This window comes from Glycine soja, chromosome 10, assembly GCF_004193775.1.
Source record: "Glycine soja cultivar W05 chromosome 10, ASM419377v2, whole genome shotgun sequence".
Taxonomy (NCBI): Eukaryota; Viridiplantae; Streptophyta; class Magnoliopsida; order Fabales; family Fabaceae; genus Glycine; species Glycine soja.
Genome location: NC_041011.1, coordinates 13,110,338 through 13,127,249, shown reverse-complemented (window position 1 = coordinate 13,127,249; position 16,912 = coordinate 13,110,338). Strand labels below are relative to the sequence as shown.

At 31.9% G+C, this 16,912-nt stretch overlaps 1 protein-coding gene across 1 annotated transcript; it reads left to right on the top strand.

Annotated features, from left to right (window-relative positions):
* The first annotated feature begins 12,008 nt into the window (after window positions 1-12,008).
* On the top strand, window positions 12,009-16,417 carry LOC114370064 (transcription factor bHLH130-like). Its single transcript, XM_028327353.1, has 6 exons — window positions 12,009-12,991; window positions 14,265-14,602; window positions 14,698-14,868; window positions 15,235-15,300; window positions 15,402-15,470; window positions 15,581-16,417. The coding sequence occupies exons 1-6, from the start codon at window positions 12,553-12,555 to the stop codon at window positions 15,650-15,652; spliced, it is 1,155 nt and encodes a 384-aa protein (XP_028183154.1). The 5' UTR covers window positions 12,009-12,552; the 3' UTR covers window positions 15,653-16,417.
* Window positions 16,418-16,912: the final 495 nt, after the last annotated feature.

Sequence of the window (16,912 nt, the reverse complement as noted above, 5' to 3'; positions counted from 1 at the left end):
GAAAAGCTTCTGAAATTTCTGAAGGAGAGAGAATTTGGCTTTTATTTTTTTAAAAAAAAGATTTTCTTTTTTTTTTAAAAAAAACACTTGCCACATGTCCTCTTTTAAGTGGAGCAAAAGGGTCCACCTTTTTCCCTTGATGTGACTTCATACTCAGCCACAAGGAGGAAAAATTGAACCTTTTTGGATGCTAAAATCCTGCCTCGGTTTGCATGCCGCCTCTCTGGTTCCAGTTCCTCGCGTTTCTCTACACCCATTGGGGCCCATTTTCGAAAGTAGGCAATATATATATCAAAATGCTCAGAATGAGACCCTGAGCGTGGTTCAGAGGTTGATTTTGTTAAATTTTAAGTTGCACGCAAAACGATAATTTTTAGACTAATTAATTGTGAATTACTCTATAATCGCTCGGTTACGGGTTACTCTTAGTTAATTAGTCTAACCCGCGTATCTTTCCCCCAATGTACATACTTCTACCAAGAATATATATATATATATATATATATATATATATATATATATGATTATTTAAAATGTAACGCTTACAAAATTCCGGGTAGAAATTCTAGGATGTCACATTAACAACCCACCAAGTTTTCACTAACTTAACAAAAGTTACAAGTATTCTTCATTGCCACTTCTGGATCTTACAAAGATAAGCTCTATCCCAAGCTTTAATTAACCTAATATTCTTTTTCCTACCAAACCACTGTTGGTTCTAAACAAATCAAAAAAATATTTGTTGGAACTCTGCACAATGACTAATATGTAATTGTCTTAGAAACAAATATATCACTCATCACTTTAGTCTTTTCTCTCAAGGTTTGCAAGGTATTCTAAGAGCTTAGTATCTATACAAAGTTTTACAAAGAGCTTTTTACTAGAAAGAATGATTCACATAAGTTGTTCATATCTTCTTTCTTCAAAGCTTATTCTATTTATAACCTTCATCTTCAAGTATCCATTGTCTCTCAACAGATGGATTCTTCATTTGTTCTTCGTCTAAGGTCTTGAGGTTGTTGGTGCATTTAATTCTTCTTAATGTAGAGTCCATGTTACGTGTCTTACACTTCAACAAGAAATTCATTTTTACATCATAGAAGGTATGCACTAGCATAGCATGCCTTTAGATGAAAGTCAATACTTCCAAATTTTGGACTTCATTTATTCTTCTTAGGACTTTGACAGATCCTATAAGAATGTTTTCTCTAAGAGATAATCTCAGACATAGAGTATTACATGAAGGTCTTAAATGCATTACTTAATGCTATACCAGATCATCTTATATAGATGTATCATTTGAAAACTCAAGCATAGAAATACAGACCATGATTTGTTAGAATGTCAAACAAAATTTTTATCACTCATATTTATTTGTATTTAATTAAAATAATTAGGAGTCCTGCTTCATCTTTAATACATATTTTTTTTTACTTAATAGGGATGGAGGGAGAAATGGACAATAGTATTATCCTTTTCTAAGCAACATTCATGCTATCTCCAATAACTGTATGAAAATGGTCTTTGTAGAGAATATGCTTCTTTTATGTCCTATCATGGTACACACTTGAAATTCAAATGATAAGATCATTTTGGAAAGACAAGGGAATTAAAAAGCTACACAACTTTTTGGGAGCAAATCATCCTTGTTTAGAGTACTTGAACTATATGATCATTGGACGAAAGAAAACTTTGATATAAAACATTGTGTAAGTTTCTTATCTCCAAATTGACGTTCAAAGACACTTAACACATTGGATGCTAGTTTTCACAAACTCTTGGATGTTTGTTCAATTATAGCACACTAAATGCTAGATGATCTTTTAAGAAAACATGTATCAAAATTGTATTGGACGCAAGATACATATAAACAGAGCAATATGAGGATTAAGGATTTCAATACCAAACTTGTCGTGGACTATAATAATCCTGTAATACTCAATGATGTCCATTAGTCCATCAAATTTTAATATATTTGTTATGATCAAAACCATAGGAATTTTGAGGGGTTAGATATCATCCAATGTCTTTGGTTCTAACAAAGTGGAACCTAAAGGGTGTAGAATATATTTCCTATGATCATTGTGTGAAGTGTTATTGTTTGAAAAATGAAAGTCTAGAGTAATGATGAGAGAGAGAAACAATAAGGATGTGTGAGAATAAGAAGGAAGCCACGAAAGATTTGATGGTTGAAAGGTATAGGTTTGACCATCAAAATGATAGAGACATGGTGAGGGTAAAACCATGAGAGTTAGACGATGGATTATCGTTGAGATTTTGACAAGAATACCAAATCACTCAAGTAACACAATGACAAGTAAGTTATTGTCTCCATAGGGACTTGTGCGATAATTGAGTAATTAATAGTAAAATTATAGACTATGAGAATGAAGAAATTAAGTAACCAAAATTAAAGATAGTTGCATAAAAATAAAAGAGAAAAGTAAGAGAAATTTGGTTGAGGAATTTTGTCAAACACTTGGTATACATAGAAAATTGGAGTAATTTCATTGAGAGAAATCATCGGTGTTTAATTTCATTAGGTTTCCTAACATGCAATCACTATGTATTCCTATTCATTTAATATTTTGTTATCATCAACCCACAAAAATATTCAAACCTTAACCCCTTAAGCAAAAGAACCTAAGTCTCCTGATTCCACTATCAATCCCTTTAATTAGTATAACCAATGTACTTGCATTAAGAAAAAGGGGCTTTATTGAGACCAATCATCTTTACCCTATCCTTAGGCATTAAAATGATTGTTTGTCTTTTTCAGTTCACTATCCAATTCTCAATTACAATTGAATAATTAGAATCATGAAATTGATTGACCAGACAAAAAGTAAGTAAGCATAGAAGAAGAGCAATAACAATCTTTAATTGAAATAGACACAATGTATAAATTACATGAAAGTAAGACCAATTACATTAAACCCCAACAAGAGAGAAGATTTAGCTACTAGCCATGGAGGAAGAAGCACTAGATGGATAAACAATGGAGAACAAATCTCTCGACATCCAAAGCCGTCAAGCATGCCTTTGGGTTTCTTGCTATCTAAATTTTAAACATTCACCTTCCCTAAGTTAGAGCCTAAAATCTCTATTTAAAGCTATATGAGCCAATGAGGGTTCAAGCCCAAAAGAAAGCAGATTGAGAAAAATGGAATTAGTTCTCACAATAGCCGATGCACAGGGTGTGCGAAGTTCCCAGGACTTCCAATGAGCTTTTTTTGCCTCTGTGAGACCTCCAAAGCTATAGACTTTAATAAAGTTCCTAGAATCACAATAAAACAACCAAAGATCAAGCATAACAGGGTATAGAGTAAAAATCCTAACTAAACAAAGATTTTATTAAAGACTCAACTAAAAGAAACATAAACAAAGCTCAAAAGCTTGAAAGGTATCACATAATTGCCCCTAAACTACTACAAAATGTAGGAATAAAAGGAAATCGTCAATTATTGGGTAGAAGAGTCTAGAATACTCATGGAGTCCTTAGAGCACACTCCTTTCAGTTTCTTCTTTTTCATGAAACAAATGATGGTATGTATCGGTGGAACTTGGAGTCTCATTTTGGAAAGCATAGCTTAGTTATGTTTTTATGTTTCATGTATTTCTTTTATTAGATGTATGATACCTATGTTTTGAGGGATGTATTGTATTTAATGATATATGACATAGAGATGTATTTTATATATTAGTTATTAGCTTTTGTATGACATCGTTATGAAATATTTTTTTTTTATGTCCTTAGAAATTAACTCTAGAAATTATTCTATAACCTACTAAAAAATGAAGAAGAAAACAGAATATTAGGGCCATGAAAACCTAGAGAGAAGAAGTGAAAACCTAGAGGGGAGTTAGAGCATGTTACCTTCTCTAATTTTTTTTTAAAAAAATCAAATCTTCTCTCTTTTGGAGAGGTGGGGGTCCTTATGTTTCTTTTATAGGGGCCCTAACCCTAACGTTAGGACATACTACTTTCTTGTAATTCTTAGGGTATCAATAATTAGGTTTTAGACACTCTAATTAAGCTAATTTTTTTATTAATGTATTATTTTCACTTAGGCCACTAACTTGTGATTATTAAATTCCTATATCTTATGTCTCTTTAATTATTTAATTCTAGTTTAATATGAATTTTACAAGCTAAAATTATTAAAAGAAATTACTAAAATTATTAATCTCCTTAAATTAATTAATCTCTTGACCTTGAATCATTTCTACACTTAATAATAGTTAGGTAAATTTTATTAGAGCTTAAAACAAGTTTTTAGGCAAAATTTCACTTAATTATCAAAATATCATTAATGAGTGTCATTCCCTTATTTTGATTGGTTTGACTAGCCTTTGAGTTTCTTTGACCAAAGGTCAAATCATATGTTCAAAGTGGGTTTTTTTTTTTTTAAAAAAAAGTCTCTTGTTAATGAACACTTAATGCCCCTTAAAACATAATTTTCCTTATTTTCAAGCTATTACACTATATATTTTGTAAAATTCATTTAAATTTCCTATTTACAAAAATACAGGGTGTTACATATAGAGTGGGTGCAAAGTTAAAAAGATTATTGTGAAACTAATTCATGCAAATATTGTCGTGAATAACAAGTAACTTAAGTCTACTTTATTGAAGCACAGGCGTGTATACATACACATACACCGTAATATATGGACAAATTATTTCTCTTTTTTCATTTAACACCAACATTTTTTTTCTTAAAACTATATCTCCTCTTTCATCTCTCACCCTTAAACATATTTTTATTAACAATTTATATTAAACATAAGCTAAAATGAATTTGAAAAATCAACAATTTTTATAAAGGAAAATCATGTGAGAGGAGAGAAATTTTTGTTTAAATTTGAAATTGCATAAATTTATCTCCCTATTGTTTTTTATCACGTTTAATATAAATTTTGTTATGCTCTCCATTTAGTCTTGCATATAAATTAATAAAAATTGCTTTCAGAGAAATTATAATAGAAAATGCATAAATTTATCACGTTAGAAATTTTATTTTTTTCCTTTAAATTAATTTTGTTTGGTTCACATTGGTCAAACAAAGAAGTTTATTGTTTTTTTTCTTCCAAATATTATGGCGTAGGTCGCTAATAGACCCATGCTAGAAAAAAAAGTACTTATGCATTAACTAATCCCACACATTAAATTAAATATTAATTTTTTATTACTCTTTATTACTATTGTTTAAAAATTTAGTCTAATTATATCTATTTATATTTTTATATAAGTAAACTAGACTTCAGTAAGCGTGGTAGTGTATGAATTTAATGTTATTAGTGTAGCATTTATATAACCATTAAATATTATTAATTGTCGTATTTATTATATATATATATATATATATATATATATATATATATATAAAATAAAGTTAAAACTTACTTATTAAATGTATTACTTATTAAGTTTAGTAATTATTATTTTTTATTAATATATATATATATATATATACACATTAAAAATTATAATTATTTTTTTTTATAATTAGAGTATAAAATAAACTTAAATAGGAACATTCAAATTTATACTAATGCAATGGGTTTAAATATTTTCTTTGTCATTATATAATGAGTGAATTTTGATTTTAGTTTCCACGGTTTTCCATCCATATAAAATTTGAAAACGTTGTTTTTGATGTTTGTAAAATGAGTAAATTTAAATCATGGTTTCGTTATAACATTTTTCTTTGATGCTAATCCTTCCAAATTTTGAATTCAGTATTTTGATCACTAATGTTCAATTTAAGGTAAATAAATATAATTCACTTTAAAAATTTAGAAGAAGAATAAAGTGTTTCATTCTAACATTTTTTTGCTTAATAAAATAAAGTTATAACGAGACATTATTTTTCTCGTTCTAACATAAACTTGAGAATATGAGATGATCACTTGACTTTATGTTAAACACATAAGTAGGTAACAAGTGTTACATGACAAGAGGATAAAAACAATGATTTTATATTTTTTGTTAACAATTACTCACAGTTTGAAGGAAATGAATAGAATTGTATATTGATTAAAGGATTATTATGTGTTACAGAAAAGACCTTGCTTACATAGGAGGTGAAAAGTAACCACTATTGGTTATGAGAAACAAACTCAACCAATCTTCTAATTAACTTTCAGTTTACAATCTATTTTAAACTTTGAATTATTCCTAACACTCCTCCTTAATTCAAAGTTGCATTTACACAAACAATTCCAATGGGATCTCTTAAACATGTAAACCTTTCTAGCTTCAAAGCCTTAGTGAATATGTTTGCAAGTTGAATTTCAGTTTTGCAATGTTCATTCTTCAGTTTCTCATTGCTTACTTGCTCTCTTAGGAAGTGAAACTTTGTTTCTATGTGTTTACTTCTTCCATGAGAAGTCGGATGTTTTGCTAAATTAATGGCAGATTTATTGTCTACCAATAGCTTCACTTTACATGACTTTTCCAGTTGCAATTCCTTCATTAGGGCATCCAGCCACACTGCTTGGCATGCAGCTTCTGAGGCTGCAATATACTCAACTTCACAGGATGACAACGCTACCACTGGTTCCTTGGTGGATGACCAAGAAACTGGGGCTCCTTCATAAAAGAAGATGTATCCTACAGTGCTTTTTCTGTCATTTTTATCTCCACACCAATCAGAGTCAGAATATCCAATCAAATCTGGTCTTATGTCAACTTCACCCTTTGGAAATAGAATTCCGAAATTGGTTGTCCCTTGAACATATCTCATAATTCTCTTAGCAGCTAGCAAGTGAGACTATCTTGGTTCTTGCATGAATCTACTGATTATCCCAACACTGAAGTTTAAATTAGGCCTTGTGTTGCATAAGTACCTCAAGCAGCCAACTATTTTTCTGTAATGAGTAGGATAAACTAGTTCTTCATCTGTTTCCTTCTCTAACATAAGTCCAACCTTTGTTGGTGTTCCTACTGGATTGCTTTGTTGCATATTGAAATTCTTCAGTAGATCTTGTCCATACTTGGACTGATGCATTACTATACCATACCGAGTCATTCTAAACTCTATTCCAAGGAAATAGGAGAGGAGTCCCATATCACTCATCTCAAATTCATTCATCATTTGACCTTTGAATACAACAATTGCTTCCTCATTGCTGCTAGTAATCAAAAGGTCATCAACATATAGGCATACAATCAATGTTTCTGATTTACTGTCTTGGAGACATCTAACATAAACTCTCCATGTTCTGAGGTGCATTTCTTGAAGCTAATTTGTGACAGGAAGCTATCAATTCTCCTATTCCAAGCTCTTGGAGCTTGTTTAAGGCCATACAAAGCCTTCTTCAGCTTGTACACTTTGTTTTCTTCACCTTTAACTACAAATCCCTGTGGCTGAAACACATAAATCTCTTCTTCCAATGGACCATTGAGGAAGGCAGACTTCACGTCTAGTTGATGCATGGACCAGTTAGCATTAGTTGCAATGGCTACAACAAATTTGACAATTTCAATTCTAGCCACTGGTGCATAGACTTCACCATAATCGATTCCTGCTTTTGGCAAAAAACCTTTTGCTACAAGTCTGGCCTTGTGCTTTACCACTTCTCCCTTTGGGTTAACTTTCACTTTATATACCCATTTTAGTGCTATAGGATTCTTATTTGAAGCAGGATCCACCAATTCCCAGGTTTGATTCTTTTCTATAGAGTTAAGCCCCTCCTTCATAGCTTTCAGCCACATCTCATTAGTCACTACTTTGTCAATTTCAACGGGTTCAGCTTCTTCTATGAGTGCAAAATGAACTAATTCTCCCTCTAAGTTGACTTCTGAATCTTGAAACAGCTCATAGTCCCTCAAATGTAATGGCAGTTGACTTGTCCTTGATGATCTTCTTATGCCAAGATCTTTGTTAACAGTTGGTGTAGCTGAAGGTGTTCCTTCTTCTAACAGTATCCTGGACTGACTTTCACTAGAGGTTGAATTCCAATTCCAGCTTCCATTTTCATCACAGATAACATCTCTGTTAATGGACACTTGACCACTTCCTGGATCATACAGCTTGTAGCCTCTAGTTGAGTGATAACCAATTAGAATATGTGGCATGCCTTTATCATCAAGCTGCCTCCTTAACTGATCAGGAACATGTTTGTAACAAATTGACCCAAATATCCTTAGATGAGTAACACTTGGTTTGGCTCCAATCCATGCTTCTTCTGGTGAAATACCTATCAATCTCTTAGTAGGAGATCTGTTTAATATGTATGCAGCAGTTGATACAGCTTCTCCCCACAAGAAACTTGGCAGGTTTTTGCTTTTAAGCATGCATCTCACCATGTTCAGCAGAGTTCTGTTCCTTCTCTCAGCTGTACCATTGTGTTGAGGTGTGTAAGGTGGTGTAACTTCATGAATCAACCCCTCACTTTCACATAATTCCTTGAACTCATTTGACACATACTTACCCCCACCATCAGTTCTTAGAATCTTAATCACTTTTCCACTTTGCTTTTCAACTAAGCACTTGAATTTCTTAAAGACATCTAGGACTTCATGTTTCCTTTTAATCAGATAAATCCAAATCTTCCTAGTCAAATCATCAATGAATGAGATGAAATACCTGCTGCCTCCAGGAGTTTCTGTTTGTATAGGGCCACAAACATCAGAATGGATGACCCCTAGCTTCTCAGTTGCTTTGGTAGGAACAAATTTGCTGAAGTTTCCTCTGGTCTGCTTGCATTCAATACACTCTTTGCACACCTCATTAGGGACTACAATCTAGGGTAATCCTTCAACCATCTTATGGCTTGTAAGTAGGTGCAGGTTCTTAAAGTTGAGGTGACCAAACCTAAGGTGCCATAGCCATTCCTCTTTATTCTCTGAGGTTGCAAAGCATTGGTGCTTTAGAATGTTCATCCCAATTCGAAACATCCTGTTCTGAGACAGATTTGCTTGAATGACAAGTTTCTAATTTGTGTCAAATACCTTGAGGCAATTGTCCTCCATTGTGATGACAAATCCCTTTTGCAGTAGTTGCCCAAGACTCAACAGGTTTGTCTTCAGGCCAGGCACATATAGAACCTCCTCAATGACTGTTCCTTTTCCATTTGTGTCTCTGAAAGCCACTTTACCAATGCCTTCTGCAGTGAGGCTGCTATCATCTGCAAAACGAACTTTGCTCTTTGATGAGTCATCCAAACTGATGAACCATTCCTTTCTCCCTGTCATATGAGTGGAACAACCATAATCCAAGTACCATGAAGTGTCATTGGAGGATTCATTACTTGTGGTTGCCATGAGCATTACAACTTCAGAATCTGATCCTTTATCTTGCGCCAAGTTTGCATGATTATTGGGCTTATTCTTAGCACCCTCTCCTTGCCAGCAATCCCGTGCATAATGACCAAGCTTTTGACAGTTGTGACATCTCAGTTTCCTCTTGTCAAACTTCCATTCCTTGCTTCCATTGGAGCTATCATTTTGCTTTTGTGATTAATCACTTTTCTTTCCTTTAGAGGATTCACTACTTGCATTAGATCCTTGATCCTGGTGTTTTTGATTGGTGCATGACTTATTTCCTTTCCATGGTCCTTTGCCTTTTCCTTTGTAAGTGGATTGTGCCTGAAGTGCCTGTTCTTGATTGGATCTTCTCTCATTGATCCTTATTTCATGTGCCTCAATAGAGTGCTGCAATTCTTCAATCTCCATGATGTCTAAGTTCCTTGACTCTTCAATTGCAACAACCACATGATCAAATCATGGTGGCAAAGTCCTCAAGATCTTGTCTACCACTTGTTCATCAGAGATCTTGTCTTTACATGACTTCATGACATTGACCAGTTCTTGAATCCTATCAAAGTAATCTGCAATCGATTTTTTCTCTTCCATGCAAAACAGTTCATATTGTCTTCTCAGAGTTTGTAGTTTCACTTTCTTGTTCTTTTCTCCATCACCATACGTTTTAATCAAAATCTCCCATGCTTCCTTAGAGGTAGAGGCCTTCGAGATCTTGTTGAAAATCTTTGAGTTCACACAATGGTAGATGAGAAATCGAGCTTTGCAATCAAGTTTTTGTTGCTGTTTGAGGGCCAATTTTTGTTCTTCAGTGGCATTCTTTCCAGGATCTTCAAACCCAATTGTCACCACTTCAAATACATCTTGGAAGCCAAAAACTGCCAGCATCTTGACTTTCCAATCATCAAACAATTTTCCATCGAAAATAGGTAAGGACCCTTGAATGATACTGTTTGAGCCAACCATGTTGCACCTTGATCCTTCTTCACCTTCCTATACACTGCTGCTATCTCAGAGGTTCCTCTACACACGTTCTTGAACACCAAGAACTCCACTCAGCCACCACAGTCACAGATATGATGGTGAAAAACAATGAAGAATCACTCACGGGTCATAGTTCTCACTGAAAGAATCTCAAGAAGGAAAGATTTCTCTTGATTTTTGGTGTCAACAAAAACTTGCTATGTTTTTTTTCCCTCTAATCTTCACAGGTCAGGTTCATATAAGCTCTGAATACCATGTTAACAATTACTCACAATTTGAAGGAAATGAATAGAATTGTATATTGACCAAAGGATTATTATGTGTTACAGAAAAAGACCTTGCTTATATAGCAAGTGAAAAGTAACTACTGATGGTTATGAGAAACAAACTCAACCAATTTTTTAAGTAACTTTCAGTTTACAACCTATTTTAAACTTTGAATTATTCCTAACATTTTTAAGCCACGAAAATCAAAGAATTTTTTTTGTTCATTTTATAGGAATTCAAAACTATTTTAAACCAATACATATATAAAATAGTTTATTTCTTATTTTATATTTTAATTATCATTCTAAATAAATTATTGAGAATTATTTAAAATTTATTTATATATCAAAAGCTGTTTTTTTAATCCCTGTTGTTCATAAAACGTATTCTAAAGTGAATAAATTTTTAAGAAAATACAAAAATATACATAACTACGAGTATTAACGTAACATTTCTATAAATATGTAAAAAAATATTTTTATATATGTAATATTAGTTATTATATTTACGAAATATTATTTTCAATTAATTTAATATTTTAACTATTATATTTATAAGATAATATATTTATCAAAAAAATATATAGAAGTATTATATATATATTTAAGTAATATTAGGAATTTATTTTCAAACACACTTTTTATATAATTTCTTTCATTAGTTGAAATATACTGAAAATCATAATTTTTTTAATCTCATATTATATTTGAGAATATCTCTAGTAATTTTATAATTTTTATTTTTCAATAAATTTGAAACTAACAAGAGAAAGAATTTTAGATAAATTTTGTATAATTTCTAATCAATTTCAACTTAGAAAACAGAACACATTAAGAATAATGGATTAAAAGAGTATCTTTATAACCGTCCTTTTGTAATGCACTCTTTGATCGCGATAATGAAAATAAGGAGGAGATAAATAGAAAAATAAATATTTGAATTAAAATTATTACAGGATATATGAAATCTACAGGAAAGATGTAATCTACACTATTTCTTCTCTATTTCTCTGACTCACTTCTCAATTAAACACAACATAAATTATTATTATTTTATTCTTATTTATAAGATTTAAATTTGAAATAATTTTTGTTTCTTTATATAAGATTTAATCTATAATATTTCTTGATTTAATTATTTTTAAATTAAAAATACTTCTCATTAATAAAAAAATATTAATAAATCATCAGGAAACGGAGAAATAGTAATGACCAGGAAACGGAGAAATAGTAATGATCAGGAAAGTTTTGAACAAATCATAAATTTAAAATAAATTTACTATTATTATTATTAATTAAATAAATCATTTTTTTAATTTTTATGATTTAAATAATTAATTAAATCTTATATATAAGAACGAAATGTATAATATTATTCATTTTTTTCTTTTGTTTTTTAACCAAAAATATACCATTAATCTTAATCTTTATACATAACTCCTGTCTTAACCAGCCAAGCTTAGACTCTACTAACGAGAGAGAGAGCACTCTTTCAGGACACACTGATTGATGGCCTTCTGTACTTTCTCATTGGCCCAACTTAGTGGCACCACATTCAAGATAAATATTGCCAACCTCAGTTTAGTTCCTCTCTCTCTTCATTCAGATCTTCCTAGCTTTCACTGCTTTCAAAAGCAAATACGAAAGAACCTGCACTTGCACATAGCACACCCTTCTTTTATTTATCCCTATCTATTACCAAGTCCCTTTCACTGGATCTCATCTCTGCTCCTTCTTTCCCCCTCGAACTGTGTGCAAAACCAAACCCGGTTCTTCAGTTGCTTCTCCTACAAGATCTTATCCTACCCCAGCTTAGTCCCTAAGCTGAAAAACAAAACACACACACACACACAAAAAAAAAAAAAACATCAAAGAACAAAGAATTTTTTTCCCCCTTGGATAAAAAGCGACCAGTCTTTTCAGCAATGATTCCCCAGCTTCTCATTCCATCGTGACTTTACTACCTTGTTTTATTTATTTATTGATCTTTTTACGGTGACATCTTATTATTATACATATAATAATCGTGCAACAATGGATTCCCATATCCATCATCATCATCATCAGGGTTACCAACAACATCAGAACCAACCCTCTTCTGGGTTGCTTCGTTTTCGCTCTGCGCCAAGTTCTCTTCTTTCAAATCTCACTCCTTTTGTGAGTGAAGACTTTGGTTCTAGCAGCTTCAGAGAGTTGCAAGGAAACAACAACAAGGGTTGTTCTAAGGATTTGAGTTCGATGAATTCGCATAAGGGAGTGTATGGTGGGGGGTTGCCACCTCACTATCCAAGGCATCGTGGTTCTTCTTCCTCTGCTGCTACTTCGAGTTCTGCTATGGAAGGGTCTTTTGGATTGGTGGGTTCAATGGGAATGAATCATGAAACGCCGCAAAACGGGCTTGGGTCAAGTCTTCTCAGGCATAGTACTTCCCCTGCTGGCCTTTTCTCCAACAATAACATTAACTTTCAAAATGGTATTTTTTTCCCCTACAGAATTAATGTTAATGTTATATTGGTAACTCTTTTTGAGATTTTAATCTTGGTAATAGGATTTCTATTTGCAAATATGTTTTTAATAAAAGTCCGCGATGAGAATTTTAACCACAACGGTTAATGCTTTGGTGGTCTCCACGACCACAATTAAAGCCGCATTTTTCTGTAATTTTCTACAACACCAAAAATCGTGACAGAACCGATTCAAAAGCTTGGTTGGGAATAGAGCAGAGAATTTATAACATGATTTTTTTTCTTTTCAAAATAGTATTTATTTTTATTTTTCGGAAAACACTGATGTGGTGGATTACATGTTTTTATTGTTGTTCAATCGAAATTAAAATTTCACCTAGGCAACTTATGTTGATATTTAATGTAAATCATTGTTACTCTACTGAAGTTAAACTCCATTTCTGATGGGATAACAATAGCAAAAGCATCTAAGTAATTGAAGTTTTCTTTATTTTTGTTGGCCACTCTTTTGAAATTTGAATGTTTGTAATAGAATTTCTAGTTGTGATTAGAGCAGAGAGTTTATGATATGATTTTAATGCGTATTAGTTACTAGCTATGTTGAAATGAATGACAATCACAATTTAAGAAGCCTAGAAAGAAGAGTGATTTTGTAGGAACATTTTGTATGATTCGATTTTTTGGTTTGCCACTCTTTTGGAAATTTTAATTTTGATATTCGTGTTTTCTGGAAAATGAATTGGTTTCTAATTGTGTATACAGCAGAGAGATCATGATCTGAATCTATACAATTTTTAAGAGGAATAAAGCAATGATTATTAGCTATTAGCTGTGATGAGCTGAGTTGCAGTCAGAACTTGGAAGGGTAGATATTCTAGTGTATGAAAATAGAAAGTAATGATTCTGGGGTAGACATTTTGAACAATTTATGTTTTATTTAGAATCTGATGTTCCAAATAGTCTATACCTGAGAGAGAGATGATATTCCTTGTATTCAAACTCTCGCCAAAGTGAAATTTACCTATGCTTGACATTTACTGTATTCATCTCAGCTCTCTTATGCTTTAACTTTTGTCACTAATGTAATTAGAGACACAAGATTGGAAATTTAAGCTTGTGCTTTATACTTACGGTTCTAGTAACTTCAATTTGAGGGTACATATCCTACCCTGGATCTTATTTTGTGAAGACAAAGTTCTTTTTGAGGGGTAGAATGTTGTTAAGATGAATTTATCCATTCTTATAAATGGCTACTGAAAGTTATGAATTTGTAAATGGCAGGGTTTGCCACCATGAAAGGTGTTGGAAACTATGGTGGGGTGAATGGCAGTAATGGTGAACTTAGTCCATGCATTAACGGATTGAAGAATCAGGTTAGCTTCTCACCAAGAAATGCTTCTTCGCTCGGAATGTTGTCGCAGATCTCCGAAATAGGGAATGAAGACATTGAGGCAACTAGTCCTGATGATGATACAAGGCATGAAGGTAATGATACTCAACAATATGGCCCTGGATTCCCCTATGGTTCTTGGAATGATACTCCACAACTCTCAGAAAATCTCAGTGGCTTGAAAAGAGGAAGAAGTAGCAATGAAAAGATGTTTTCTGATGAAATTCAGGTATGTATACAATGCTTAATTAAGTGCTCACTTTTCTTATTTTTCTGTTCCACTTTCATTTCATTTTCTTAATACAAATAAAATGTTGTACACAGAATGGAGAGCTAGGAAACCAAGTTAATATGTTATCACACCACTTGAGTTTACAAAAAACTTCAGCAGAGATGATTACTATGAAGAAGTTGCTTCAGTTCCCTGATTCTGTTCCTTGTAAAATCAGAGCAAAGCGAGGCTGTGCTACTCATCCTCGAAGCATTGCTGAGAGGGTAGAATTTTGTCTTTAGAATTTAATTGATTTAGAATGTTCTGAAAATGTTAAAAGTTTTTATACTGTAATCTAATCATAAATTTTTATGTATGATAAAATTATTGAGTTTTGTAATAGTTACTTTAAAAGTCATATTGAAGGTGACTTCTAATTGATTTACAATGTAAAAATCTTATACGAACAGTATCAAAATTAAACTCATTGGGAGGAAGTAGTTTTATTGTTTTTTATGAATGGATTGTAGTAATTATCAGTCCCTTCCTATACCAAAACAATAAATAAATTAAGAAGATATTATCTAGACTATGTTGAATTCATGAAGTAATTTGTAAAAGTTGATTCTGAGATGCAAGTCATTTTTCAGGTGAGAAGAACTCGGATCAGTGAAAGAATGAGAAAATTACAAGAGCTTGTCCCAAACATGGACAAGGTAAGACACATAAAAGCACGTTTGATTGTGGAATATGTAAATTATATGTCACATGCGATGTAGTTGTATTGGAAATTTAACATTCTTGATGCTCTTTGCAGCAAACCAACACAGCAGACATGTTGGACTTGGCTGTTGAATACATTAAAGATCTTCAGAAACAATTCAAGGTAACATAAAAGAAGAGAATGCCTCACCAATTCAAAAGCATCACATCATGTTACTATTGTTGACTCATTTATTTTTTGCACTCATTTTTCATTCACAATTTCACATGCAGACTCTAAGTGAAAAACGGGCAAAATGCGAGTGTACAAGCATGCAAAAGGCAGATACAAATCAAATTGCTTGACCACCTTTCTTTATGAGCAATACATAGCAAAGATGGCTTGGATCGGGTGCTTTTAACTTTAATGCTGAACAAGTAGAAAGAAAGATGCTAATATAGGATGCTATTACCAGAAATAGGAGGATGAGAAATAGAGTAGAAATAAGGTGAGGAAGATGTGTTATTTGGATTTTGGATTGATAGAAATAGGAGAGAAAGTAGAGAAAGTTCTCTTTACATATTTGGATGAGTGCTAAGGATAGTTAAAAGAAATAATTCAATCGTGCAAAGAAACTATTTATAACAATAATAAAAATTTAAAATTTTTACTATAATATTTTTTCATGATAAAAGTTTTTTTAGTTTCATAACTTTTATATTATATAAAATGAAAAAAATCTCTAAATTTTGAGAAATTTCATGTCAACTGTGTCCTTTTCTTTTCTTTCTTCATATTTCCTTTTAAACTTATTTTCTCCTTTCTAGTTTTCTCCGTGCAATCCTCTCCTACTAATATACACATAATATAAAATAGAGTTTAATGTTACAATGATATAAAGTAATCTTATTAGTCAATCACAAATTATAATGTAAGACTGTTTATACACAGTTTTTTTTTTCTCTCTCTGTAAAAATAGGTGACACTGAATCCTAGAGTTTTTAGCTTTTCACCACAAAATCTAGGTTCTTTAAACTAAGGGTGCTTCAATTTCGGAGTCAATGAACCAAGTAGCATATTTGTAACTTTATATACTAGAGTTCGAATAAATCTTTTCCTTTTAAAGTAAATGTACTTCATTTTCTAATGTTTCTAGAAATGTGAAAGTGTTAAATCTATAGTCAGGATATAGATGAGGCCTATTTGTCGCTTCTCATGATTGAATTTTTGGATCATATAAAAATTAATTAATATAATAATAATATGTAAAAATATTGTTTGTACACAACCTAAATGAGTGACTCACTAAGGTAAGTTATACACAAGTCAAAATAATTTATTTAATAAAAAAAATTGTATTTGATTTTTATTATATGTAAATCTTTTTTGAATTAATAGTAATTATATATTATAAATGAAATTAATCTTTAATATAATAAGATAAAAATATTCATAATCTCTAACCTAAAATGAAAAAAAAAATGAAGATTGTGACATTTCAATTGTTGTTTTTGCCCTTAATAGAACAGTTGCATACTGCGACCTGTAAAGTGTCAGTGATGATTTGATGTAGACCCAGATACTTGTCCGAGAGGAAAAGGTTGACGAACGCCTTCATTTATGAA